General features: G+C 44.5%; 1 protein-coding gene across 1 annotated transcript in view; it reads right to left on the reverse strand.

Annotated features, from left to right (window-relative positions):
• The window catches only part of ADAM9 (ADAM metallopeptidase domain 9), a 64,070-nt gene that overhangs the window by 22,540 nt on the left and 15,287 nt on the right, over positions 1–26,243 (reverse strand). The window contains exons 2-10 of the mRNA XM_045005915.1: positions 21,707–21,804; positions 20,194–20,258; positions 18,954–19,032; positions 15,583–15,659; positions 14,459–14,648; positions 7,392–7,457; positions 6,791–6,862; positions 4,248–4,417; positions 2,852–2,933 (exon numbers count right to left, since the gene is read on the reverse strand). Of these exons, the coding sequence (XP_044861850.1) occupies positions 2,852–2,933; positions 4,248–4,417; positions 6,791–6,862; positions 7,392–7,457; positions 14,459–14,648; positions 15,583–15,659; positions 18,954–19,032; positions 20,194–20,258; positions 21,707–21,804 (899 nt within the window). The remainder of the gene's footprint in view (positions 1–2,851; positions 2,934–4,247; positions 4,418–6,790; positions 6,863–7,391; positions 7,458–14,458; positions 14,649–15,582; positions 15,660–18,953; positions 19,033–20,193; positions 20,259–21,706; positions 21,805–26,243) is intronic.

Below are 26,243 nucleotides of genomic sequence, written 5' to 3' on the forward strand. Positions count from 1 at the left end.
GGGGGCCGGGCAGGAGGGTCCTGTGGGCCGGATGTGGCCCGGGGGCCGTAGTTTGCCCATCTCTGACCTAGCTTAATGGTTCTCCAGCTCTGATCCAGGATCACTGGTGGCCTGTGGAGCACCTTCTTGTCTGTCACCCGGTGCTCTCTTCTCTGTTTCTAGCTACTATACAGCATTACAGAAGCTAAACTATGTCAAATAACTTACTATTACTTTTCCATATACATCAGTCCCAGAGAGGTCATGTGATCATGGATGGGCAGAGTCATCTTCACTCTATTAAATCTGGTGCATATTATGGGAATGTTTGAGAATCTCTGCTCCAAGTCAACAGTTTGAAAGGCAACTCTGGCTAATTTAGTTGCCTACTGAAATAAATTGGGAGATCCCAGTTCAATTTCCACCAGGCACGTATCCACACAACAAAAACCTCAAGGGTGTCACTTAGTGTCAATTGTGATCGTTAGCAGAGAAGCTACCTGATCACAGAGACTAAGTGCATGAGGAACAAGAGAGGAACTGAACGCTGCTGCAGCTACGAGGCTGTTCTATAAATCCAGGAGTGACACTAGTTAGACTAAAAACACACGTGGTATCCATCTGCCACTACACCTGCACTATGGCGCAGCTAAAGTTCCAGAGCACGGGGCACTGTTGTTTACATCAGTGGCATCGCACCTCCCCAGGCAGAATTAGAGAGATCAGCCGCCACAGGAGTACTAGCCCAGGAACTAAACAACTGCCTTTTCTTCACCCCCCCAGACCAATCCACACCTCCTTTCATAACCACGCAAGCTACAATTTGAGTATCTCTGGTGCAAGTCTTTTGTAACTATTCCTAGGAAGTGAGATTGCACAATGATGATTTTGGTGCTGACAAACTGTCTAAATGAGGAGTTCTGTTAATTGACTCCTTATTGAAATCTGTTCCTGCCGCTGCTTGTGGAGTGGCTGAAAAGCCCCATCTCCATAATGCTTTAGTTTCTCACAGTCATAGTGCTGTGAATCTCTAATTTTCACAACAGTGATACTGAAGTTACATTGCAGTTTCACGCAACAGGATAGTTGCCTAGCTAAATCCTTGCCCTCTGATTTGGCAGTGCCCTTTGTGAATCCAAAGGTCATGCACAGACTTGGGGATAGATTTCTACAGGAGCACTCTGCTGTATTAATTTAGATGGAATATATGGGTTCAAAGAGTGAAAGGTGTTAACATAAACCAGGCACTGTCCAACATGAAAACAGCATTAAACAAGGTTCAGAGTGTGGTACACTGAGACCTCACCCTGCTTAGTACCATGGCACAAATCCTTTTAATTTTTTATTAAAGATACAGAAAGGAAGGAAAAACAGTTAAAGCACTTGAAATGTGAAGTATTAAATAAGACATTCATTTTAACATCATTCCGTTTTCTTCTTCCCTTAAGCTGGGTACAGTTTGTAGAAAGAGAAAAAAACCCTTGTTTGACAGTCTTTCAGATAGTATGAAAAATGGTAATAACTAACTGTCCTTTTTGGGGGAAAAGAGAAGTTAATTGAGATGGGCTGGAGCGGTCATTGTTGCTGTTGTTAACGTCCAGTCCCGTTTCCTAGAAGGCAAAACAAGACACACACACACACACACACACACACACAACAAAGGGAGAGAAAAGAATAGCAAAGATAGAAAATGCAGTTTCTGTCTTTGGTGTCGTCTTTCACTTGCAACTTCACAGCTGGAAAAACATAGGTCCAGCACACAGTTTTATTAGCCACTCTGAGACCTGGCAAACTTGTACCAGCATTGGGTTGTTTACAGCACTGCTTTTAGCTGCCTCTTTCTGGTTACAGGCTTACAGCAGTATTGCAAAATATAGCCTTGGCCAGCTAAGCCAGACTTATTAAACAAAAGAGGAAAGAGATAGAAAAAAGAAGGCATAAGGTGGGGAAGGAAAAGAACACACAGGTGGGAGGGGTCAATGACAAACTCTCACATCCCAGGCAGTGCTGGGGATTCAGCCAGAGCTGATGGATGTGGCCAAGTCATCTGGCTACTTCTTTCTGGCCCAGGCTGGTCAGGACATCTTTCAGGATTGGGAAAAAGAAGGTCTGGGGCCCTAGGACAGTGGAGTTGGCAGCCATGCTGGCAAAGCTCGCTCCTTCCTCTTCTCTCCCCTTTCAGTCAGCCAGCCCAGAGCTAGTCAGCTTTCCCTAGCAGCCTCTCTCTGGGTTTTTTTTTTTTGGTTTGAGGTGGTTTTTTTGGTTTTTTTTGTTTTTTTTAAGGCCCCCGCCAATTCGGTCGAGTTTCCGACACACCAATTTTGGTGAGTTGATTTCCGGTCTCATACTGTTCTTGTTTACCTGACATGATCTTAACACAGTCCTTGAATTATACCAAAAGACCTTTTGGTTTGGACTGATTCAGTCTCTCTCTTTTTGCACCTTTTCCCCACCAGCATTTGTTAGTACAAGTTATTGTGACATTTTCTGAACTTTCATTTTTTACAGTTGAGCTCCCAATTAGGGTAAATGTGTAGATCCAATCATCACAACAACCCATAGCTCCCACTAACTTCAACCAGAGATATGGGGGCTCAGCGCCTCTCAGAAAGGAGCCAGGCCTTTGATACTCAATGCTGCCTGCAGAGGAATGGCATTGACAGCTCCTAGGGTCTTAGAACATGACCTAATCTGGGACTTTGAGTTGCAGTATATACACAAAGTGGAGAGTTAAAGGAGGCAGAAAGCAGCAGCTATTAAGAATTCTCTTGCTTCTAGAGGTTGTCAGATCCTTAATACTGTCTCCCTTTTATATTAAAGATACAGAGTACACATTAAAGTTTTATTTAAAGGGGTATTAAAGATATCCTACCACATTAATCCCTCCTGCATGGCTTTTGGAGCATACTGTTCCAACATAGGCCATTCCTGCAGTTCCACCAAACCCCTTCTTCCTAGAGCACATTAGAAAGAAAAAAATTAAGGAAGAATCAACATGACTGTGCTGGAGGCATGACAGCCTATAATACAATGACCAGCTGTGCAAGAGCTCAGTGCATCTCTCTGTGCCACATAAAAGCAGTAGTAATACTGCTTCTGCTTTTCAATTATCTAACAGGAAGTACAGTGCTAAGAAAGTATGGCTCATATCAATACCATGCTTTTATTTAGACAATGGTTTGGTTTTTTTTAAAACTGGGCCCATATAATTTAGAGTGAGTCAATGCCCACTCCACTCCAAAATAAAAACGTAAGTAATATACCAACCCTATTTTTTTTTCTTTAAGTTTGTATTGTAGTGGCTGCTTTGTTATTCTCCATTAACTTTCCTTTCCTCAGCTTCCCCTCTGAGTCTTTAAATTTTGTTTCTCCAGTGTTCTTATGGAAAGTCTGAGTGTAATACTACAGCATGTATAGTGTTTTACCTTGCATAACAGGCAAGTGTACAGTGAAGACTTAATATCAAACTTCATTAATAATATCAAGCTTTTTGTGTGTGAAATAAATTTGCTGGAAGGAGCTACCTGCCAAGCTGCCTTCTGACACACTGTAGGTTACCAAGCCCCCATCATGTGATCTCAGTACAGTATGCTACAGAGTACTTTAGTAACAAGAATGTCCCACATGCCGCATCCAAATATTAAACAAACTCCAGCTTAAGAAAGTGGTGCTAATAGTGCAACAATGCAAATGTGCTAGTGACCTGGAGAAACACAAGCTAATTCTACACAGAAAGGCTCAAATCATGTAACTAGCTTCTGGATATTGATTACAGAAACAGCTTGTGCTCCATTAAACCACAACATTCAACACTCCACAGCTGTGATAGTTATGGTCTTCAAGGGAAAAGGCCTAGATCTACAAGTCTATCCAATACATGATGTGACAAAGGCTTCTCTGTGAAGTCACCCACAGCTGTGAGCTTTGTAATAAGAGAAATTAAGCAGCATCACATTCGGAACAACCCAAAAAATGTTCTAATTTTAGTGAGATCCCCATTTGTCAGGCACCAGATGTTTGTCTTCTAGTGGGTGGCAGAGGAAGCTTCTGAAAGATGAAACAAATTGGTGCTGAATGTTCACACTGCTTCAGTAAACAGCATGTGCAGCAGATTGTTTCTGACTGCTCATAGTAAACCCGTTATGGAATCTTCATGGAATGTAACCTTTATGTTTGATGTTACTAGTTAATACAAGTAAGCAAAGTCTCCTAGCAAAGTCCTTTCCTACAATTATTTCTGGATAGGGTAAAAGATTCCCAGCACTTACAGAACAAACTGGGCACTGTCATGTCGTCGACGCGTGACAAGATTCTTCTCTCGCCACTGTACAAAGTTCCCCAGCACATCGCCGGCACTTCCGTCTGTGCTAATCAAGTTTTCATTCTTCCAGATCTCCAAGCCAACCAGCACGATGCGAATATTTAGCATAATGTACATCTGAAAAAGCAAAGAAAAGGGGAATGCAGAGTGAAGCTGAGGATGGCCAGATATGAGCATGCAATAAGGATAAATCGTTTTTAGTATTATATATAAATCACACTGCCAAAATCTAATTTTTCAGTTTTCCTATGTAATAAGGACGTCAGTTTTCCAAATCGTATATGCCCTGCTATTAAATTTTAGTGGGCTAAAGGACTAGTGCCTATATACCACAGTGATAGGGTGCTATAGAAAAACTGAAAATAGACAAATAGAAAGGCTCTTGAACACAAACCAATAGTGTCCCCAGCAAACCAGTCAAATTAAAACAGAGCACAACAGATCCATAGTTCATAAGGCCAGAAAAGGCAACTGTGATCATAGTCTGACCTCATCTGGATAATACAGATCACCACATTTCCCTGAATTAATTCCTGCTTCAAAACCAATAGTTATGGCTGAACTCAGGAATATCTTTTATAAAAACAAACAATCTTGATTTCAAGATTTCCAGTTATGGAGAATCCACCTCAATCCTTGGTAAATAAATACTACCACCACCTTACAGCTCCCGCTAGCTCCATGGTGAGATGTCGTTGGTTCAACGGTAACTCTAACGGAGGAGTGTTTCCCACTGAATCATCAACATCACTTCCAATAGGACACTGGATTTCCCTTGTTCATCCACTTACTGACCAGGTCCTGACCCTGCTTAGCAGCATTCTGACAAGATAACAGACCAAGGTGGTCAATTTATAAAATTAAACACTTACCGTATTTTCCGGCGTATAAGACGACTTTTTATACTAAAAAACAACCCCCAAAAATCGGGGGTCGTCTTATACGCCGGGTATAAACACTTCAGCTACATACAGAACGTCCCTGTGCTGATACTGTATGTACCGCGCTGAGCCAATCCCGGCAAGCGGTGTATTCTATTAATGCATACAAAGCCTGCTCGGATTGGCAAAGGTTGTAATAACCCGCCTCTCTGACTCAGCCAATCCGAGCAGGCTTAATAGATGACACCGCTCCCGTGAACGCTCCGCCCTCCTTCTCCTCCCCTTCCCCGGCTTCCCGCGAATCAAATGTTCGCGGGAAGCCTGAAAAAAGGAGCAGGCAAGTAAGCCGGGCGTGTGGGGGAGGGGGCGGGACGGCTCCTCCTGGCCCTGGCCGAGCGCCCCAGCCCGGTCCCAGCCAAGCACCCCCGGCTCGGGCTGGTCCCGCCTGCGCGGCTCGGACCTGGCCCAGCTCGGGCCCCGCGGCTGCGGCTCGGGCCCGGCCAGGGGAGTCGGGCCCCGCGGCTGCGGCTCCGGCTCCAGTGCCGGCCCGGGCCGGGGAGTCTGGCCCCGCGGCTGCGGCTCCGGGTCCAGTGTCGGCCGGGCCCGGGGAGTCGGGCCCTGCAGCTGCGGCTCCGGTCCCGGTGCCAGCCCGGGCCAGGGAGTCGGGCCCCGCAGCTCTGGCTCCGGTCCCGGTGCCGTCCCGGGCCGGGGAGTCAGGCCCCGTGGCTCCGGCTCCGGTCCCGGTGTCGGCCGGGCCCAGGGAGTCGGGTCCCGCGGCTGCGGCGCCGGTCCCCAGGGCCTGCTCCAGACCCCAGCGTGGCAAGCACGCGCGTGGGGCGGCCCTTTCCCGGGGGCGGCGGCAGGCTGGGCCGGCGGACCTGCCGCAGTCATGCCTGCGGGAGGTCCACCGGAGCCCCGGGACGACCGGACCTGCCGCAGGCATGACTGCGGAGGGGGCGCTCGTCCCGCGGCTCCAGTGGACCTCCCGCAGGCATGACTGCGGACGGTTCGCTGGTCCCGCGGCTCGGCTGGACCTCCCGCAGGCATGACTGCGGCAGCTCAAGCGGAGCCCCCGGACCTGCGAACCGTCCGCAGCTGCAGGAGGTCCAGCCGAGCCACGCCCTCCCGCGCATGACTGCTTGGGGCGGCCAAAAAGGTAGAGCCGCCCCTGCCGGTCCCGGTGCCGGCCCGGGGAGTCGGGCCCCGCAGCTGCGGCGCCGGTCCCGGTGTCGGCCCGGGGAGCCGGGCCCCGCGGCTGCAGCTCCGACCCTGGCCCCCAGCAGGGGTAAGAGGCCAGGGCCAGGGCTGGGACTGGGGAGGAGGGGTTGGATCGGGCAGAGGTTCGGGGGGGGCAGACAGGGGATGGGGAAGGGGGGGTTGGGTAGGCACCGCGTGGGAGTTCCTGGGGTCTGTTGTTATTAAATGGTGTTGCCTCGGAAGGGGGGGTAGTCTTATACGGCGAGTATAGGCCAAAACCTATGTTTTAACTGGAAAATTAGGGGGTCGTCTTATATGCCCAGTCGCCTTATACGCCGGAAAATACGGTAAGTTGCAAGGCTACAACATTCAATATTATTGCCAATTTAGACACAGTATAGCTTTAACTTACACTATCCAGGTAATTTGCTAAATGCACCATCTCTTCTCTCACAGCAACTTCACTCCTACCCAACAGCTCATACTGCAAGATAAAGAGGTTTATTAATGGAAATAAGATGTGATCGACATGATTATAAGACACAAGAGGAAGAACAAGATCTTTTAAGTATTATTGTCAGGCTCCAAGTCTCATGTTTGGAAGATACTGTTGTCAGAAAAAAAGCACTAGAGGAGGGCAAACTAGTAGGCAGCACCTTCATAGATGCAGTCAGATCATCATCTGTTCAAGAGAGGCAGAACAGGAAGGGAAATATTCTCCTTTGACCATTAGAATCCTTGAATGTAAAGCTCTGACTCTCTGACATTTTACAGTATATCCTATTTTGCAATGGTAGTAACATTATATATATTTGAATTGTCTAGGTTATGTCTGGTATTGTCTTTTAATAAATCCATTTGTAATAATGAGGCTGAAAGAATGTTTTAGTACAGAAAGGTACATTAATACTCTGCCTTAAAATGTTTTATAATTATTTGGGGCGGGGATGTTTAAATTACATCTCCCTCCGCCATAAGCAAAGAACTAAGGAAAAACCAATATATAATCCTACCCTTTCTTTGTCCACAACTATGAACAGCTCCACATATCTTGTCTGGGGAAGTATAGCTCTTTTCCTCTGCAAACAGGAAGAAAAAAAAACACATTTTCTTTGTAATCAACTACAAGTTTACCAAGTTCATCTGTATAAACAAAGTGAGCTCATCCTAATCCATGCTCATATTTCACACTCAGTAAAACAAGTGCTTTACTAATGTAGTCATAGAATCATAGAAGATTAGGGTTGGGAGAGACCTCAGAAGGTCATCTAGTCCAATCCCCTGCTCAAAGCAGGACCTACCCCTACTAAGCCAGAGGCAGAGCGACCAGGGGAGCAGAGTGGACAGGGGGCTGCGGACAGGGGAGTTTGAGAGGGAGTTTGACAGAGGGAGGCTTATGATGGTTAGGAAGACCTGCAACACCTGTGCCAGCACAGCTTCTGTCTCCTCCACCTGCGCCTGTAGCCAGACAGAGCACCTGAGCATGGATGCTTCTACCCAGATCCTGGTGTGGTTTTGCAAGGACAGTAACTTGCAATTTCCACTTACTGATATCCAGGCTGGGGGTGGCATCCAACGTGAAAGGTGCCTACTGGTGGAATCTCTCAGGCAGCAGGTAGGAGAGCTACAGGAGGAGGTGGCTAGGTTGAGGAGCATCCGAATCCACGAGCAATTCCTGGACAGTGTCCATGTGGAGATAGCTGAGGTAGCTGTCCCAGTACACAGGACTGCTGACACACCATTGGTGGAGGAGGAGATGGCTCAGGGGGGACACTGGCAGCTGGTTACGCCTGGCAGCAGGCAGTGCCCCACCCCTGCTCCGAACCCTCCCGCCGTGGTAATAGGTAACCGTTATGCTCTTCTTGATACAGGAGAGAAGGAATCACCCCCTACAGTAAAGGAGGAGAAGCCTCATACCCCTAAGGCTGGGAGGTCTGCTGCCACCACTGCGAATAGGAAACGTAGGGTAGTGGTGGTCGGAGACTCTCTCCTGAGGGGAACGGAGGTGCCCATCTGTCGCCCTGACATTTCATCTCGGGAGGTATGCTGCCTGGTGGAGGCCCATATCCGAAATGTTACAGAGGCATTGTCAAGGATTATCCAGCCCTCTGACTACTACCCCATGCTACTCATCCATGTGGGCACAAATGATACTGCAAGGTGTGACACTGAGCGGATCAAGAGTGACTACAGGGCTCTGGGAGTACGGGTGAAGGAGTTTGGAGCGCAGGTGGTATTCTCTTTGATTCTTCCTGTCAAAGGTAGGGGCCCAGGCAGAGACAGATGCATCATGGAGGTGAATGCCTGACTGCGAAGATGGTGTCAACCAGGAGGGCTTTGGCTTCCTTGACCACGGGATGCTATTCAAGGAAGGACTGCTAGGCAGAGATGGTGTTCACCTTTCGAGGAGGGGAAAGACCCTATTTGGACACAGACTGGCTAACCTAGTGAGAAGGGCTTTAAACTAGGTTCGACGGGGACAGGTGAGCAAAGCCCACTGGTAAGTGGGGAACATGGAGACCTGGGAGATGGGTCGGAAACAAGAGGGAGCGTGGGCTATAATGGCAGAGAGAAAGGAGGGTCAGGGCAAAACTGGGAGGCAAGATCAAACCAGTATTTTAGATGCCTATATACAAATGCGAGAAGTATGAGTAATAAGCAGGAAGAACTGGAAGTGCTAATAAATAAATACAACTATGACACTGTTGGCATCACTGAAACTTGGTGGGATAATACACATGATTGGAATGTTGGTGTGGATGGGTACAGCTTGCTCAGGAAGGATAGACAGGGGAAAAAGGGAGGTGGTGTTGCCTTATATATTAAAAATGTACACACTTGGACTGAGGTGGAGATGGACATAGGAGACGGAAGTGTCAAGAACCTCTGGGTTAGGCTAAAAGAGGTAAAAAACAAGGGTGATGTCGTGCTAGGAGTCTACTACAGGCCACCTAACCAGGTGGAAGAGGTGGATGAGGCTTTTTTTAAAACAACTAACAAAATCATCCAAAGCCCAAGATTTGGAGGTAATGGGGGACTTCAACTATCCAGATATATGTTGGGAAAATAACACCGCAGGGCACAGACTATCCAATAAGTTCTTGGACTGCATTGCAGACAACTTTTTATTTCAGAAGGTTGAAAAAGCTACTGGGGGGAAGCTGTTCTAGACTTGATTTTAACAAATAGGGAGGAACTCATTGAGAATTTGAAAGTAGAAGGCAGCTTGGGTGAAAGTGATCATGAAATCATAGAGTTTGCAATTCTAAGGAAAGGTAGAAGAGAGTACAGCAAAATAGAGACAATGGATTTCAGGAAGGCGGATTTTGGTAAGCTCAGCAAGCTGATAGGTAAAGTCCCATGGGAATCAAGACTGAGGGGAAAAACAACTGAGGAGAGTTGGCAGTTTTTCAAAGGGACACTATTTAAGGGCCCAAAAGCAAGCTATTCCGCTGGGTAGGAAAGATAGAAAATGTGGCAAAAGACCACCTTGGCTTAACCACGAGATCTTGCATGATCTAAAAAATAAAAAGGAGTCATATAAAAATGGAAACTAGGACAGATTACAAACGATGAATATAGGCAAACAACACAGGAATTCAGGGGCAAGATTAGAAAGGCAAAGGCACAAAATGAGCTCAAACTAGCTATGGGAATAAAGGGAAACAAGAAGACTTTTTATCAAAACATTAGAAGCAAGAGGAAGACCAAGGACAGGGTAGGCCCACTGCTCAGTGAGGAGGGAGAAACAGTAACAAGAAACTTGGAAATGGCAGAGATGCTTAATGACTTCTTTGTTTCGGTCTTCACCGAGAAGTCTGAAGGAATGCCTAACATAGTGAATGCTAATGGGAAGGGGGTAGGTTTAGAAGATAAAATAAAAAAAGAACAAGTTAAAAATCATTTAGAAAAGTTAGATGCCTGCAAGTCACCAGGGCCTGATGAAATACATTCTAGAATACTCAAGGATCTAATAGAGGAGGTATCTGAGCCTCTAGCTATTATCTTTGGAAAATCATGGGAGACAGGAGAGATTCCAGAAGACTGGAAAAGGGCAAATATAGTGCCCATCTATAAAAAGGGAAATAAAAACAACCAAGGAAACTACAGACCAGTTAGTTTAACTTCTGTGCCGGGGAAGATAATGGAGCAAGTAATTAAGGAAATCATCTGGAAACACTTGGAAGGTGGTAAGGTGATAGGGAATAGCCAGCATGGATTTGTAAAGAACAAATTGTGTCAAACCAATCTGATAGCTTTCTTTGATAGGATAACGAGTCTTGTGGATAAGGGAGAAACAGTGGATGTGGTATACCTAGACTTTAGTAAGGCATTTGATACGGTCTCGCATGATATTCTTATCGATAAACTAGGCAAATACAATTTAGATGGGGCTATATAAGGTGGGTGCATAACTGGCTGGATAATCGTACTCAGAGAGTAGTTATTAATGGTTCCCAATCCTGCTGGAAAGGTATAACAAGTGGGGTTCTGCAGGGGTCTGTTTTGGGACCGGCTCTGTTCAATATCTTCATCAACGACTTAGATATTGGCATAGAAAGTACGCTTATTAAGTTTGCAGATGATACCAAACTGGGAGGGATTGCAACTGCTTTGGAGGACAGGGTCATAATTCAAAATGATCTGGACAAATTGGAGAAATGGTCTGAGGTAAACAGGATGAAGTTTAACAAAGACAAATGCAAAGTGCTCCACTTAGGAAGGAAAAATCAGTTTCACACATACAAAATGGGAAGAGACGGTCTAGGAAGGAGTACAGCAGAAAGGGATCTAGGGGTTATAGTGGACCACAAGCTAAATATGAGTCAACAGTGTGATGCTGTTGCAAAAAAAGCAAACGTGATTCTGGGATGCATTAACAGGTGTGTTGTGAGAAGTCATTCTTCCGCTCTACTCTGCGCTGGTTAGGCCTCAACTGGAGTATTGTGTCCAGTTCTGGGCACCGCATTTCAAGAAAGATGTGGAAAAATTGGAGAGGGTCCAGAGAAGAGCAACAAGAACGATTAAAGGTCTCGAGAACATGACCTATGAAGGAAGGCTGAAAGAATTGGGTTTGTTTAGTTTGGAAAAGAGAAGACTGAGAGGGGACATGATAGCAGTTTTCAGGTATCTAAAAGGGTGTCATAAGGAGGAGGGAGAAAACTTGTTCACCTTAGCGTCTAAGGATAGAACAAGAAGCAATGGGCCTAAACTGCAGCAAGGGAGGTTTAGGTTGGACATTAGGAAAAAGTTCCTAACTGTCAGGGTGGTTAAACACTGGAATAAATTGCCTAGGGAGGTTGTGGAATCTCCATCTTTGGAGATATTTAAGAGTAGGTTAGATAAATGTCTATCAGGGATGGTCTAGACAGTATTTGGTCTTGCCATGAGGGCAGGGGACTGGACTCAATGACCTCTTGAGGTCCCTTCCAGTCCTAGAACCTATTAATCTAAATCATCCCAGCCAGGGCTTTGTCAAGCCAGGCCTTAAAAACCTCTAAGGATAGAGATTCCACCACCTTCCTAGGTAACCCATTCCAGTGCTTCACCACCCTCCTAGTGAAATAGTTTTTCCTAATATCCAACCTAGACCTCCCCCACTGAAACTTGAGACCACTGCTTCTTGTTCTGTCATCTGCCACCTCGATCCTCTTTGGAACCCCACTTCAGGTAGTTGAAGGCTGCTATCAAATCCCCTCTCACGCTTCTCTTCTGCAGACTAAATAAGCCCAGTTCCCTCAGCCTCTTCTCATAAGTCATGTGCCCCAGCCCCCTAATCATTTTCGTTGCCTTCCACTGGACTCTCTCCAATTTGTCCACATCCCTTCTGTAGTGGGGGGGGGGGGACCAAAACTGGATGCAATACTCCAGATGTGGCCTCAACAGTGCCGAAGAGTGGGGAATAATCTCTTCCTGCTCCTATTAATGGAGCCCAATATGCCATTAGCCTTCTTGGCAACAAGGGCACACTGTTGACTCATATCCAGCTTCTCGTCCACTGTAATCCCCAGGTCCTTTTCTGCAGTACTGCCGCTTAGCCAGTCGGTCCCCAGCCTATAGCAGAGCATGGGGCTCTTCCGTCCTAAGTGCAGGACTCTGCACTTGTCCTTGGTGAACCTCATCAGATTTCTTTTGGCTCAATCCAATTTCTCTAGGTCACTCTGGACCCTATCCATACCCTCTAGCGTATCTACCTCTCCCCCAACCTTAGTGTCATCTACAAACTTGCTGAGGGTGTAATCCACCCCATCATCCAGATCATTAATGAAAATGTTGAACAAAACCAGCCCCAGGACCAACGCTTGGGGCACTCCGCTTGATACCGGCTGCCAACTAACATTGAGCTGTTGATCACTACCCGTTGAGCCTGACGATCTAGCCAGCCTTCTATCCACCTTATAGTCCATTCATCCAATTCATACTTTTTTAACTTGCTGGCAAGAATACTGTGGGAGACCGTATCAAAAGCTTTGATAAAGTCAAGATATATCACATCCACCGCTTTCCCCATATCCACAGAGCCAGTTATCTCATCATAGAAGGCAATCAGGTTGGTCAGGCATGACTTGCCCTTAGTGAATCCATGTTGACAGTTCCCGATCACCTTCCTCTCCTCCAAGTGCTTCAGAATGGATTCCGTGAGGACCTACTCCATGATTTTTCCAGGGACTGAGGCTGTAGTTCCCCAGATTCTCCTTCTTCCCTTTTTTAAAGATGGGCACTACATTAGCCTTTTTCCAATCATCCCCCGATCGCTACGAGTTTTCAAAGATAATGGCCAATGGCTCTGCAATCACTTCAGCCTACTCCCTCAGCATCATCAGATGCATTAGATCCAGCCCCATGGACTTGTGCATGTCCAGCTTTTCTACGTAGTCCTTAAACTGTTCTTTCACCACTGAGGACTGCTCACCCCCTCCCCATACTGTGCTGCCCAGTGCAGCAGTCTGGGATCTGATCTTGGCAGATGTGAAGACCGAGGCAAAAAAAGCATTCAATACTTCAAGCTTTTTCCACATCATCGGTCACTAGGTTGCCTCCTCCATTCAGTAAGAGTCCCACACTTTTCCTGACCTCTTTCTTGTTGCTAACATACCTGTAGAAGCCCTTACTACCCTTCACATCCCTTGCTAGATCCAACTCCAATTGTGCTTTGGCCTTCCTGATTACACCCCTGCATACTCGAGCAATATTTTTATACTCCTCCCTAGTCATCTGTCCAAGTTTCCACTTCTTGTAAGCGTCCTTTTCGTCTTTAAACTCACCAAAGATTTCTTTGTTAAGCCAAGCTGGTCGCCTGCCATGTTTGCTATTCTTTCTGCACATCCAATACACACCCAAAAGACAAAGCCAAATAAAAAAAAACTCATGCGAAGTAATAATTGCTCTGCACATGTTTTTGACTAAAGACTGGCCACATAACCAGTAAGTCCTGCTAAATTTTGAAAGTAAGGGATTTTTTTTATTCCCATTCATGTTTTTTTTAGAAAGGCAACGTATACTTCTCTGTAGATGAAGTAGGGAAAATGGCAGTAGCTGTGATCAATATTAATTGTCAGTAGCTGCTAACAAATGCTGTAAAGAGAATAAGCATACATGTTTTTCACATGCCTCACACATTTTATTGCTACCATCTTTTTAGTTCAAATTTAAACTTTAAGTGAAACAAGAAACCCCGAACAAACTTTGTTACACCATTCTCATAACCATCAAAGTAACAGTCCCAGTTTCAGCCATTCTGGCTTCTGACACAGAACTCTGCTGATGAGCCTCAGACCAGATAGCAGCATTCCTGCCCTCATCATCCCCCGTCATGCAGCTCTGTCAACACACCTCAATCTATCCTACAGCAACCTTGCTACTTCTTTTGTACTAATACAGCCTGGAGGAAACTGTAACCATTTTGTTCAAATATGATAGACTTATGGAGTTCTTACAGTAGGTAGAAAAATGCCTGAGTCAGAATCCTTAACTGTGGTAAGCTCTGAGAGAAACCTGATACACCATTTCCATCTTATTAATTGAACAGTCATAAAAGCAATTCCAAATTGCAGTGCAGAGAGGACACTAGAATACTCACTCGCAGCAACTGAGTCAAGCTGGGAGGATGCTCATCCTCTGTGTGTTCTCTTTCAGGGGCTGTGTTGTTAACTCCACACATCATGGGCTCCTTCTTCACATTCTCCATTCGATATATAATGTGTTTGAGGCCAGAGGAGGAATCCATTGGCTCAATTCCATACATGACATTTTCCACTTGCAGCAGTCCCCTAACAATCGGATTAATACGCATTACCGCCAAGCAACTACTAGACTAAATCCAGAGGCTGCCGTTATCAAGATGTTTGGGAAGGATGGGGGCGGGAAGAACAAACATCTTACAGAAAGAAATATAGGACAAATCTAGGCCCCACTCCTGCAGACACTTGTGCGCTGTGCTTAACTTTAAGCATGCAAGCAGCCTCAAGACTTCAGTGGAACAATCCATGTGTGCCATGTTAAGCATATTCATAAGAGTTTGCAGTATTGGGGCCTTAATCACCAACTCTGAAAACAGAAATGTTTCAGTTAATGTTGTTGCCATTTACATTTCTGCAACAGCAAAGCAGTAAAGAACAGTGATGTGAATGTCAATAGACAAATCAAGAAAATCCTAAAGGTGCTGAAATTATCTCAGGTCAAGGATTTTTCAAATTAAAGTTGATCATAAAACACTTTAAGTGTCAAGTCTCAGTAAAATTGCTAATCAAGAATTTATTTAAAAACTCCTTAACACTAAAGAATAATTGTATACAATACAAAAATGATCATTTAAATTAACTTTCTATACAAGACTGTAAAAATACTAAGAACTACAGATGCAACAATTTCTGTTGGATTTACTGATGGCTGAACAGTAAAGACAGTTGTTTTGGAGGGGTTGGGAAGAATTCTGGATTGGAATTTTTGAGGACAAATGGTAGTCATACCAATCAAATAATTTTGTTTTAATCAAAATATTTGTTAGTTTTGTATCAACAAAAGACTGCAAAAACATGATGGTGTTAATTAAACACAATACTCTCATGCAGCCCAGCACCAACAGATGAAATAGTTTGGCTCAAAACTAATTAAGTCAACAGGAGAATAAGATTCTGTTTCAGAGAATTGGATTATAACAATGCATAGTTGTGATAACTACATACACAAGAAGAGTTCTGTTACCTGAGTCCAAAGCAAGTGCTGACAGCAACAATGGAATCTGGTATCCCCTCCACATATCCCTGATAGTGGCAGTGATCCTAAGGGAAAAAATAAATTAATTATGTATTAGTTCTATACATACACAATGCATCTGACTACAACTGCTGCTGCTATTGTTCACCTTGCTGCAGTAGGATGAGATCTCCTTCTCTAACCTGAAGAAGTATGTGCATGGGATGGTGCCACACATGTGTTTATCCTCCACACAGGTAAACATGTGGAGTTAATCTAAATACCAGATGCTCTAGGACGCTTGTATTATTATTAAACACAATGAAAGCCAGCCTCCTAGTACCATAATTGCAGGTCCATTTCACAGCCCAACAGGACCAGCAATTCAGCACTACTGAATTGTCTAAGGGACATCTACACTTAAAACATTACAGCGGTGTAGCTGCACCGTTGTAGCACTTCAGTGTAGACACTACGTACAAGTCCCCTGTCAGTGTAGGTAGGGCTTAAATTCAGCTGGAGCTGTCTGGAGCAGAGCTCCAGTAAATATTTTCAACCTCCCTGGAGTTTTCCTGGCATGGGGAGGGCTCTGGGAAATAAGAAGGGGAGGAGTGCTAGCTCAGTGGTTTGAGCATTGGCCTGCTAAACCCAGGGTTGTGAGTTCAATCCTCGAGGGGGCAATTTGGGGATTTAGTTGGGAATTGGTCCTGCTTTAAGCAGAGGGTTGGACTAGATGACCACCTGAGGTCCCTTCCAACTCTGATATTCTATGAAATACTCTATGAGAATTTAAGCCCTGGGTGTAGGTAATCTACCTTCCCAAGAGGCAGCAGCTAGCAGTCTCCACAGGGACTTTGGTCAGCTTAAATACGCCACTCAGGCATATGGATTTTTCACACCCCTGAGCAACACAGTTATGGCAACCTAATTTTCTAGTGCAGACCAGGCCTAAATCGCACCCCATTAGCTCACTTACCTGAACAGTAGCAAATATACTCTTAGGCCTGGCCTACACTAGAAAATTAGGTCACCATAACTACATCACTCAGGGATGTGAAAAATCCATCCTCTAAGCAGAGTAGTTAAGCCAACCTAAGTCCCTGCGTAGACAGTGCTAGGTTGACGGAAGAATTCTTCTGTCAAACTAGATACCACATCTCAGAGAAGTGGATTAGCTACACTGATGGGAGAATCCCACCCCTCAGTGTAAGTAGTGTCTACACCAGTGGTTTTCCATCTATGGTCTCTAGACCCCTGGGGGTCTGCAGACTAGATCTAACATTTCCAAAGGGATCCGCACCTCCATTTGAAATTTTTTAGGATTGTGCAAATGAAAAAAGGTTGAAAACCATTGGTCTACACTGAAAGGCTACAGAGGCTATAGAGTTTTACGATTTTACAGGTATGTCTACACTTAAATCTACGCTCCTAATGTCTGTTCTAATATTAATCAACCAACACCATCTGTGAACAGTCTCTAGACTTGAAGCTGAGCTGTCCAACTTCAGTGTTGTTTGTTGTCCCCTTCCCACTCCACCCATAATAAATATCTTAAGCTCAGCCCAGTTGCTGTGAGCCAGTGAGCAGGGCTTAAATTCTCCCCGAGTATTTCCAGGCACCGAGGCTCCTGCAGGTTTGAAAATATTTACTGGAGCTCCGCTCCGGTCAGCTCCAACTGAATTTAAGCCCTGCCAGTCAACCAGTCAGCCTTCCAGGAATGAATTTTGCATGATACACCCTTTGGCTTGTGTATAGCCTCTCTCTGGCTAGAGTGAGGTAAACATCTGCTATTATTGCCAATGGACAGACACTCTGTGCTGCCTAAGCATGCCTCGACCATCCCTGATGAGGCATTGTCACGAAAACAGAACAATGCCAGATGAAAGCCATTATCCACTCAAGCCTGACTTCCAATGAGATCCCAGGACAAGACACAAAACGATCCATTCTAATGCAGCAATTCTATCCCCTGGGAGCGAAACGTGGTTTCACAGCCTACTAAATACACAAGATTTACATCACACCCCCATCTCAAAAACCTATACAGGGGCATGCCCAACATGCTCTGTACTCAACCTGGCCCTGTTTTGAAAATTATCCTCGGGGATGAGTACAAAGCAAATGCATTTCATTCTGTGCCACACAGAATGTTCACTGCATTGCAGCTGTAGCTCTAAGGTTCTCTAGCAGACATATTTTTGGAGATCACTGTAGTTGTCGGGCGGCTGAAATCATTTGTTCTTTGGCCTTGTGCCTTACAAAGTTCTTAAAGCATGTAATAATCCCCAGAGCAACAGGGCTTGTCATGGCCTCTGGCTGAACTAAAGCCTCACTATAAGCACAAACTGTGTTCCTCCTTTGATTCAAGTACCTGACTTTCCATAGAAAGGCAAAAAAAACCCAAAAAATTCAACTGCTCCATTTTCAAGCAAGAGATAGTGTGCATCACACCACACACACAAACAACAGAGCAGACTTATTTTAAACAAGGGAAGGGTGGATAAAGTAAAATGCGCATATACTTGTTATGACATGAGACACCAGTTGTGTTTGTTCCATGAAACCAGTTAATCATTCTTTGAAAATGTAATGTCCAATGGCCATCTGGTGAAGCAACGGGGGTGGAAGCAGTCCATATGGGGAGAAGAGTTGGGCACTTTTTCTAGTTAAGTAGTTCTGATTATAATGCATGGACCACTAGTGCTATAAGATCACAAACATTTAATGATCCAAGCAGTTGGGGGAGGAGTATGGCTAAGAGTGAAACAGTCCATGAAAGTTGTTATATTCTATATCTGGTTTTATACTGCTTCAAAGTGCCATAAAGAGTTATATCTGACAGTCACTAAGGTGAACTGCCAACAGGGTGTTTTGCCCCCCTCGATTGCTCTGACGCATGGCAGACAGGACCAATGCCCTGCAAGGGGAGGTGGCGTTCAGCGAACAATAGAAACATTACGTTGCTATTGTACTTACAGTGTAGAAACACCAGTATAACCAGACTATAAACAGAAGAGACGCTCAATGGCTAATCAAGACTAGTATTTCCTTTTTTAATTAAAAAATTCAGATTAAAAACACACACACACACACGAAAAATCCAGTTTTTTAAATAAAACGTGAGTGCATACCCACCCTCCTGCCCATCACAGAAAAGTGTGATTTTTCTAGTGTTACGTGCCAGGGGCCAGATTCCCATCTTAAATCTCGAGGATTCTTCCCAGGTGAGGAGTGAAATGTGTTGTGCATTTTGCAGATTAGAACCTACTCCTTTAGAAGACACTCCAGTCAGTTTCTTAATACATCACTCTTTAATAATGCAGATGTATGAAGTCCTAATCACGCTGCTTCAACAAGGATACAAAAGAAAGAAAACCCACCTGCATGTCCGGATTTTCAGACTGCAACTTCCCTTCCTCACTGTAGGTATATACGATGAAATCTTTGGGTAAAAATTCTCTGAAAAAATGGGGGCAGGGGAGGGGAGAAACACAAAAATGTTGATGCAACACGAAAACAAACAGATCCTTGTCAATAGTGGTAGTATTGAAAAATCTGTATTGAAATAAGGAAACTGATATTAAAAAAACAAACACATGAACCACTGAGGAATTATGCAGTTACTAGGACCTATTCCTCTATGTAACTATACTATGGCAAAACTCAAGGTACTGAAATACGATATTTAATGCAAGAATCTACCACCTCCTCAGGGATGAAACACAAAAAGATAAGAGAAAACATCAAAACAGAGCTAAATGCTCACTAGCTGTAAGGCAGGGAATAGAAAAGTGCAGCAGTCAGAGGCTGACTGGCTGTGGCTGGCTTCTCTATCTCCAGTTTTGGAGGAAAGCATATTGGGAAATATTTTTTTAAAAGGGTGACCCAGTACTGAATTCAAAGATGGCCAAGCAGCCAGAAAGCAGAGAAGTCAAATCCCCATGCTTTTGAGGACCAGGGATCTGATGAATGACAGCCTGAGACCCCACAGCCTAGTGAGTTTGGCCAAGTTGTCTCTTTTGTTTATTATTACAACATGCTGATTATGAGGAACATCAACTTAAGAAAAACACTTCTGACTGATTTTAACCTACTGTTGTTACAACCCTTAAAAATCACTGTACAAGGACTAGAGAAAAAAATATCTCTATGTTCAGAGTGTGTTTACAGCCAGTGTCCTCATTTGCGTGGACCTTGACCACAGCAACAAGGGAAAGAATTTAAAAATAAAACTGTAGAAGTCAAAAGCCAGCAGCTAAAAAAGGTAGGTGTTTTGTTTGAAGTGAGATGGGTCCTTTTAATCCCTGCCCAGATCCACCTTTCTGTACTTGAAGTTGATCACCACATCATCAAAGCAGCTCAGAAAAATGTTTAGTTGGTACCCTACTGTGGGGGGATGGGAGGGAAGGAGGGAGAGTTAGTCCACTTTCAACTGTTTTCCTGTACAAGTTTAACAGAGCTAACGTGCAAACACACTTTGGACACACCACCTCCAGGACTGAAAACAGCATGTTACCTGAAAACAGCATCCAGGACTGGAAAGATCTAATGTAGCTGATAGGAAGTGAATAATCCCAGGGCACAGTTACCAGAAGCCAGAGGGAAAGACGAGTCACTTACTTGTTTTTTTCTAGGTGAAGTATGTGTTTCCTTCCCTCTACATGAATGACATATGACATCTTGTCCTGAACACAAAAGAGAGAACACTTACACGGTGTAATAACAAAAATGCTCTCTCAGCCATCATCCGAAACCCTGGAGTAAACAGCAACCACATGCCCGCTTATTCTAAATGTGCCACTAATGTCACCTTCATCAGCCCTGCCGTTAAGGAAGGCCTTATATTCAGCTGGTAAATATGCCCAGTGGTCTGTGATGGGATGTTAGATGGGGTAGAATCTGAGTTACTACAGAGAATTCTTTCCTGGGTGCTAGCTGGTGAGTCTTGCCCACATGCTCAGCGTTTAACTGATCGCCATATTTGGAGTTGGGAAGGAATTTTCCTCCAGGGCAAATTGGCAGAGGCACTGGAGGTTTTTTGCCTTCCTCTGCAGCATGGGGCACGGGTCACTTGCTAGATGATTCTCTGCACCTTGAAGTCTTTAAGCCACGATTTGAGGACTTCAATAGCTCAGGGATAGGTTAGGGGTTTGTTACAGGAGTGGGTGGGTTGTGCAGGAGATCAGACTAGATGATCATAATGGTCCCTTCTGACCTTAAAGTCTATGAGTCTATGAGCTGCTATAACTCATCCGTGAGGGTTTACTTAAGGCCATCACTATGCACATTCGTTCTCAGTTCACATACATATAGTTCCCGAACACCCGTGAGGCAAATTATTGCCTGCCTTGGCCATTTCTACACCTACAAAACCCAAGAGACTGAGCTAATAAAGAAACTCCTATTCTTAATCATTTTGCTGATTTCAGACTGCAGGCATAAACAAAATACGGGTAATCCCGTTATGTCACATGACACTCCAGACACAAATTCCAGCATGGTTCTAACTCATGCATAGAAAATTATTTCAAAATTAGCTTTCTGCGTTTAATTATTCCATCAATAGCATGATTCTAAGTTTCCTGGAAAGAAGCTTAGTGCTTTTCATATAATCTCCTCAGCTGGGAAAGGACAATGCAGTTTTTCCTTCAGCATGTACGTTCTGGTCCTTTATGGCCTATTCTCTCCACTGCCTGGTACTATCCCAGTAGGTTGGGATCTGTTTATTTAAGGGGACATTTCAAATTGACTGGTGAAAACATTAATTATCACAACATGAGCAAGCACTGGCTTACCACTGCAGTCAGCTGCAAGGCATCTGTGATACAGCATCATGCCCTGGTCACAGAAATCCTGTTAATCCTGACCAACTGACAGTCAGTTTAAGCCTCAAGTGCCTTAAAGTGCACAGACTCTGTCCTACTGTGGGGAAGTTACATGGCTTGATGGGTCTATGACGCACTAAACACCATCATCTGAAAGCTAGCACAATGTCTTGCATATGTTGTGGGAGGCTGGACACTTGCAATCATTTGCAGTTACATTGTTCAGGGGATGGACTAACTGAATTTAGGGCCAGGTTTAGACAGAGCTGATTCAGAAGCAGAGAACGATTTTAAACACTTCGAAGTACCTGTAGTGAGGAGGAATTGGAGGCCGCTCGCCGCTCTCTTGTTAACCTCTGTGGATGTATAATTTCATAGGAAGACAAATGAGAGGTCTGCTGGAAACCTAGAAAAGAAAAAGCAAATGATGTCACATTCATGTCACTAAGGAAATAAAACAGACAGGCTATGCCCAAGGAATGAAACAACTTCTCTTTGGAAGGGTAGTCCAGGGGTTAAGGTGCAAGTTTGGGATTTGAGAGACCCAGGTTCAATTACCTGTTCTGCCACAGACTCCCAGAGTGACCTAATGCAAGTCACTTAGCCTCTCTATGCCTCAGTTATCTATCGGTAAAAACAGGACAATAGCACTGCCCTACCTCTCCTGGGTGTGATGAGGATAGACACATTGTTAGGTGCTCAGATACTACAGCAGTGGGAGCCATATAAGTATCTATGATAAATCTGGTACCAGATTGACTCTTATAACTGGCTTTCTATCTAAGACATTTTATTTTTAAATTGATACAAATTAAGGTATTAACAACTGATAGCATACTTAATATCAGGTATGGTATCTTCTTCATACAAATATAGGATACTATCCAACCTTCTGCATCAAAGAGGGACAAAGTAAGAAGCTTATACTCAGCATTTAATGACTGGACTAGAAGAAAAAAATAAATTCTGCTAACCAGCCTATTGTTCATGAAAGTATCGTACTCCAAGGCAGCAGCATATGTTTAAAGAGATCAACCCCCTTCTGAAGAGGGTGCTTCTGACAAGTACAGGGGAGCACAGGGCAGAACACCACCCATCCAGATAAAAACTTTCAGGCCACAAAATGACTTACAAATACGCACTGCCACAAAATACAGTGATCACCTGAGAACTGGAGAGTAATAAACTAAGTTAGCCAGACTGGCTCAAAGAAGCAGCTCATTCAAGGCTCAACAATCCAATAATCTCTTAAAATACCAACAACAATACCTTACACCTTTCATGAGGTTTCAAAGCACTGTACATCAGTATCATTATCCCCATTATGACATATGGGGAAAATGAGACACAGAGAGGGGTAGGAACTTGCCCAAGGTCACCCAGTAGACCAGTGGCAGAGCTGGGAATGGAACCCCCACATCTCCTGAATCCACGTCCACTAGGCCACACTACCTCCCTAGATTATACTAGAGAGGCTCCTAAAACCTCCTTTTCTCCCTCCCCAGGGTGTAGCAGCAGCAAACCCAGGCAGCAACTCCTACAAAACTCAGCAATGCCAGTCAAAGCTTTTACATGTTAAAGGCTGTTCAAGCACAGCAGGCCAGGAAAGGGCATTTTAAAGACTTACTGAATGCATGCAATATATAATGGAGAAGTAGCCTCTTTCAGGAGAGAGTCTAGCATAGAATATTGTTGTTATATACAGGATTTATACAGGCACCTTAGCAACATGATGCAGATGCTTCCTAATAAGGACAGCTGGGCAACTGAGTTGTTTAAGGAGAATCAGTTACACACCAGTTGTGGGATAAAATGCTTCTAATGAATTGACGCTATAAAATAAGGTCGCACATGTGGGTTTATGATCAGCCAAAAAAACCAGGGTCTGTGCTTAAGCCAACAGCCATTCCCCTTGGAAAGATGGTGATGGGAGCTACAAAGGGTTTTAAGTACAACAGATTTTACTGGCATATAACAGTGGAATCAATGAGCTCACCAGAAGGGCACAAGCTTTAAAACCTAAAATAAAGAGGGAGGGAAATATTTCTATTTCCTGTAACAATTCATCTCCAAAACTACATTGCCATTCTTGTAGTTTATGATCGCTGAGGATCTTCCACAAGGAAATCTCTACAGTCCAACTGGAGCTCACACTAGCTGTTTGCCACTATGGGAGGAATGGGAATAGAGCAGCTACTGACCAATACACAGCACTTATTTTAAAGCAGCAGCTCAGCTTTGAAGAACAACTCCATTTTCTACTACAGAATGTATTTACTGCTTTGTAAGTCACACTTTGGGTCATCACCATGACTTAAGCACTCTCCCACTGGTGGCCTGCTCCATCACTTGAGAGTAGGCTGGAATTTTCAAAAAGCATCTACGAGAGTTTGAAATTCAGTGAGACTTGGCCACCAACTCTTTAGGCTCCTTTAAAAATACCATCCCTCGTCATCATCAGGGCTAGTAAATTGCACTGAAATTTAAACATCTGGGGGCGCTCTTTGCTTGGCCACTTGCTGCAGGGATTTTGAGGAAGTTGGGTAAGACAGTCTCTCCAACAGGGATTGGTATTAAAATAAGCCAAACCATCTTAAGTATTTAAAGCACCGTGCTAGCTTAACACTGCCTCTCCATGCTAATACTGCACACACATCCCAAAAAGCCCTTTTATTCCAAGCACTGCTGTGCTGCGGTCCAGCTGATGGAGCTCAGCAGGTACGTTCCTTAAAGAGAACAGCAAATTTTTAACTCTGGAGTACCTTTCCAGTTCAAGTATTGGGCTCTGAACAAATAACAGTCAGTTTAGGGGGTCAGGGTCCATGTGTGCTAGACACAGAATAGTAGCATTTTGCTTTGACAACAAAGCTTGTGTCATCATGGCTACTCCCTAGATCTGAGTTGGGGTCCCCTGAGGCGGTTCTTGATTCAAAACAGGTGTCACTGTAGAATTATGAGGTCCTTCACACTTGAGCTATGTCTTCACTGACAAACAATCTGTGTTTTTACCATGGCAGCAGCAACCCTGATGTCAAAACATACTGGAGACAAGGCACTGCAGTTTTACCATGAAGTAAACTAGGTGAAATCCATCGCAGACAAAGGATATAGGGTCCAACCTCCCTAGGTACTTTGCAGTAAAAGCTACAGGTGCCCTGTCTCCACTTGGTTATCTCACTATAATATCCTAAGGCATGTCAGTTCTTATTAAAACAAAGAAGCCTTTTGCCAAAGTGAAGAAAAAACTTTGAGTTTTACTTACTAGTAGATTCCTGCACCAGTCCTGCTGTTCACTGACTGCTCAGTGCACTCCGCACTGTACAGACAGAGAAGGACATGGATCTCTCCTTCAGGGAGCTCTGTCTATATTACACTTATGCAGTACAGTTCAAACATTTTTGACACAAGAAGGGGGTGAGGGGTAAACTTACCCATGGTGCAGCTTTATGCTTCTCTCTAGTGGATCATTGTTGAAAGGGTTGACAAAAAGGAGGACACTCTTACTATGAGATACATAGCTCTGCCTTGCAAACCCAGAGAGGAACTGTACCCTATGTTTAATGATGGATACTTCACTGATAAGAGAGACACGAACCTAAACCACTCCCCGTTTTTAATCGGAGAGTTTATCCAAGTCTGTTTTGTCCACACAACATGATACTCTGCATGTCTTTGGCCTTTATAAAGTGCTCTCAGATAGATGGGTTCTTGCCTCTCTGTACAATGGCAACTAGTTAATCGCTAAATTAAACTTTGGCTTCCATGGCTCAGCCCAGCCCATCTTGTACTCCTCTCAGTGTGTTGACAGGGTCTGGCTTCAGGTAGAGAACAGCTGAATATCTCTCTTTGTGTATGTTAGAGAACAATGGACTGCCTGCAGTTGGCTCAGCCCCTCGTGGGAGAAGAGATCTGAATGTGAGGGACTAATCTCAGAACCAGGACTCCAGTGCCCCACAAGGCAACACGTCAAGCTGCCACTAGACTGACAGGCCAATCCAAATCACATTTGTGATACTGCAATTAATAATAAAATCTAGCTCATAGCTCATCTAGCTCATCAGCAGATCTCAAAGCCCTTTCAAAAGAGGTCAGTATCATTATCCCCATTATACAAATAAGGAAACTAAGGCACAGATAATTGAAGTGACTTGCTCAAGGTCACCCAGCAGGCTAGTGGCAGAGCAAGGAATAGAACCAGGTCTCTCAAGTCTCAATTCAGAGGTTTTAAATATCACCAGAATCCCATCTTATTCTACAATAATATTGTATCCTGGAAGCTAACTGTCCACTGTACTGTGATCTTGTGAACAATGTGCTAGTTAAATTTGCCATCAGTAAGGCCATACATAACTCCAGCCCTGGCTATGTATCTGACCTAGCTTTCTCTATTAGCACCTCTCACCCTCTCTGCTGTCAGCATTGCCAATCTAGATACCCCATTCATCTACTTTTCCCCACAGACTCCTCCGTGCATTCTTTTACTTCTCTCCCTAAGCAAGGGACACCCTCCCAGCCATCCTCTCAGATCTCTCCTTAAGGCCTGGTCTACACTATGAGTTTAGTTCGAATTTAGCAGCGTTAAATCGAATTAACCCTGCACCCATCCACACAACAAAGCCATTTACTTCGACATAAAGGGCTCTTAAAATCGATTTCTGTACTCCTCCCCGATGAGGGGAGTAGCGCCAAAATTGACATTGCCATTTCGAATTAGGGCTAGTGTGGCCGCAATTCGACAGTATTGGCCTCCGGAAGCTATCCCACAGTGCACCATTGTGACCGCTCTGGACAGCAATCTGAACTCGGACGCACTGGCCAGGTAGACAGGAAAAGCCCTGCGAACTT

The sequence above is a fragment of the Mauremys mutica genome, chromosome 2 (genome assembly GCF_020497125.1).
Source record: "Mauremys mutica isolate MM-2020 ecotype Southern chromosome 2, ASM2049712v1, whole genome shotgun sequence".
Taxonomy (NCBI): Eukaryota; Metazoa; Chordata; order Testudines; family Geoemydidae; genus Mauremys; species Mauremys mutica.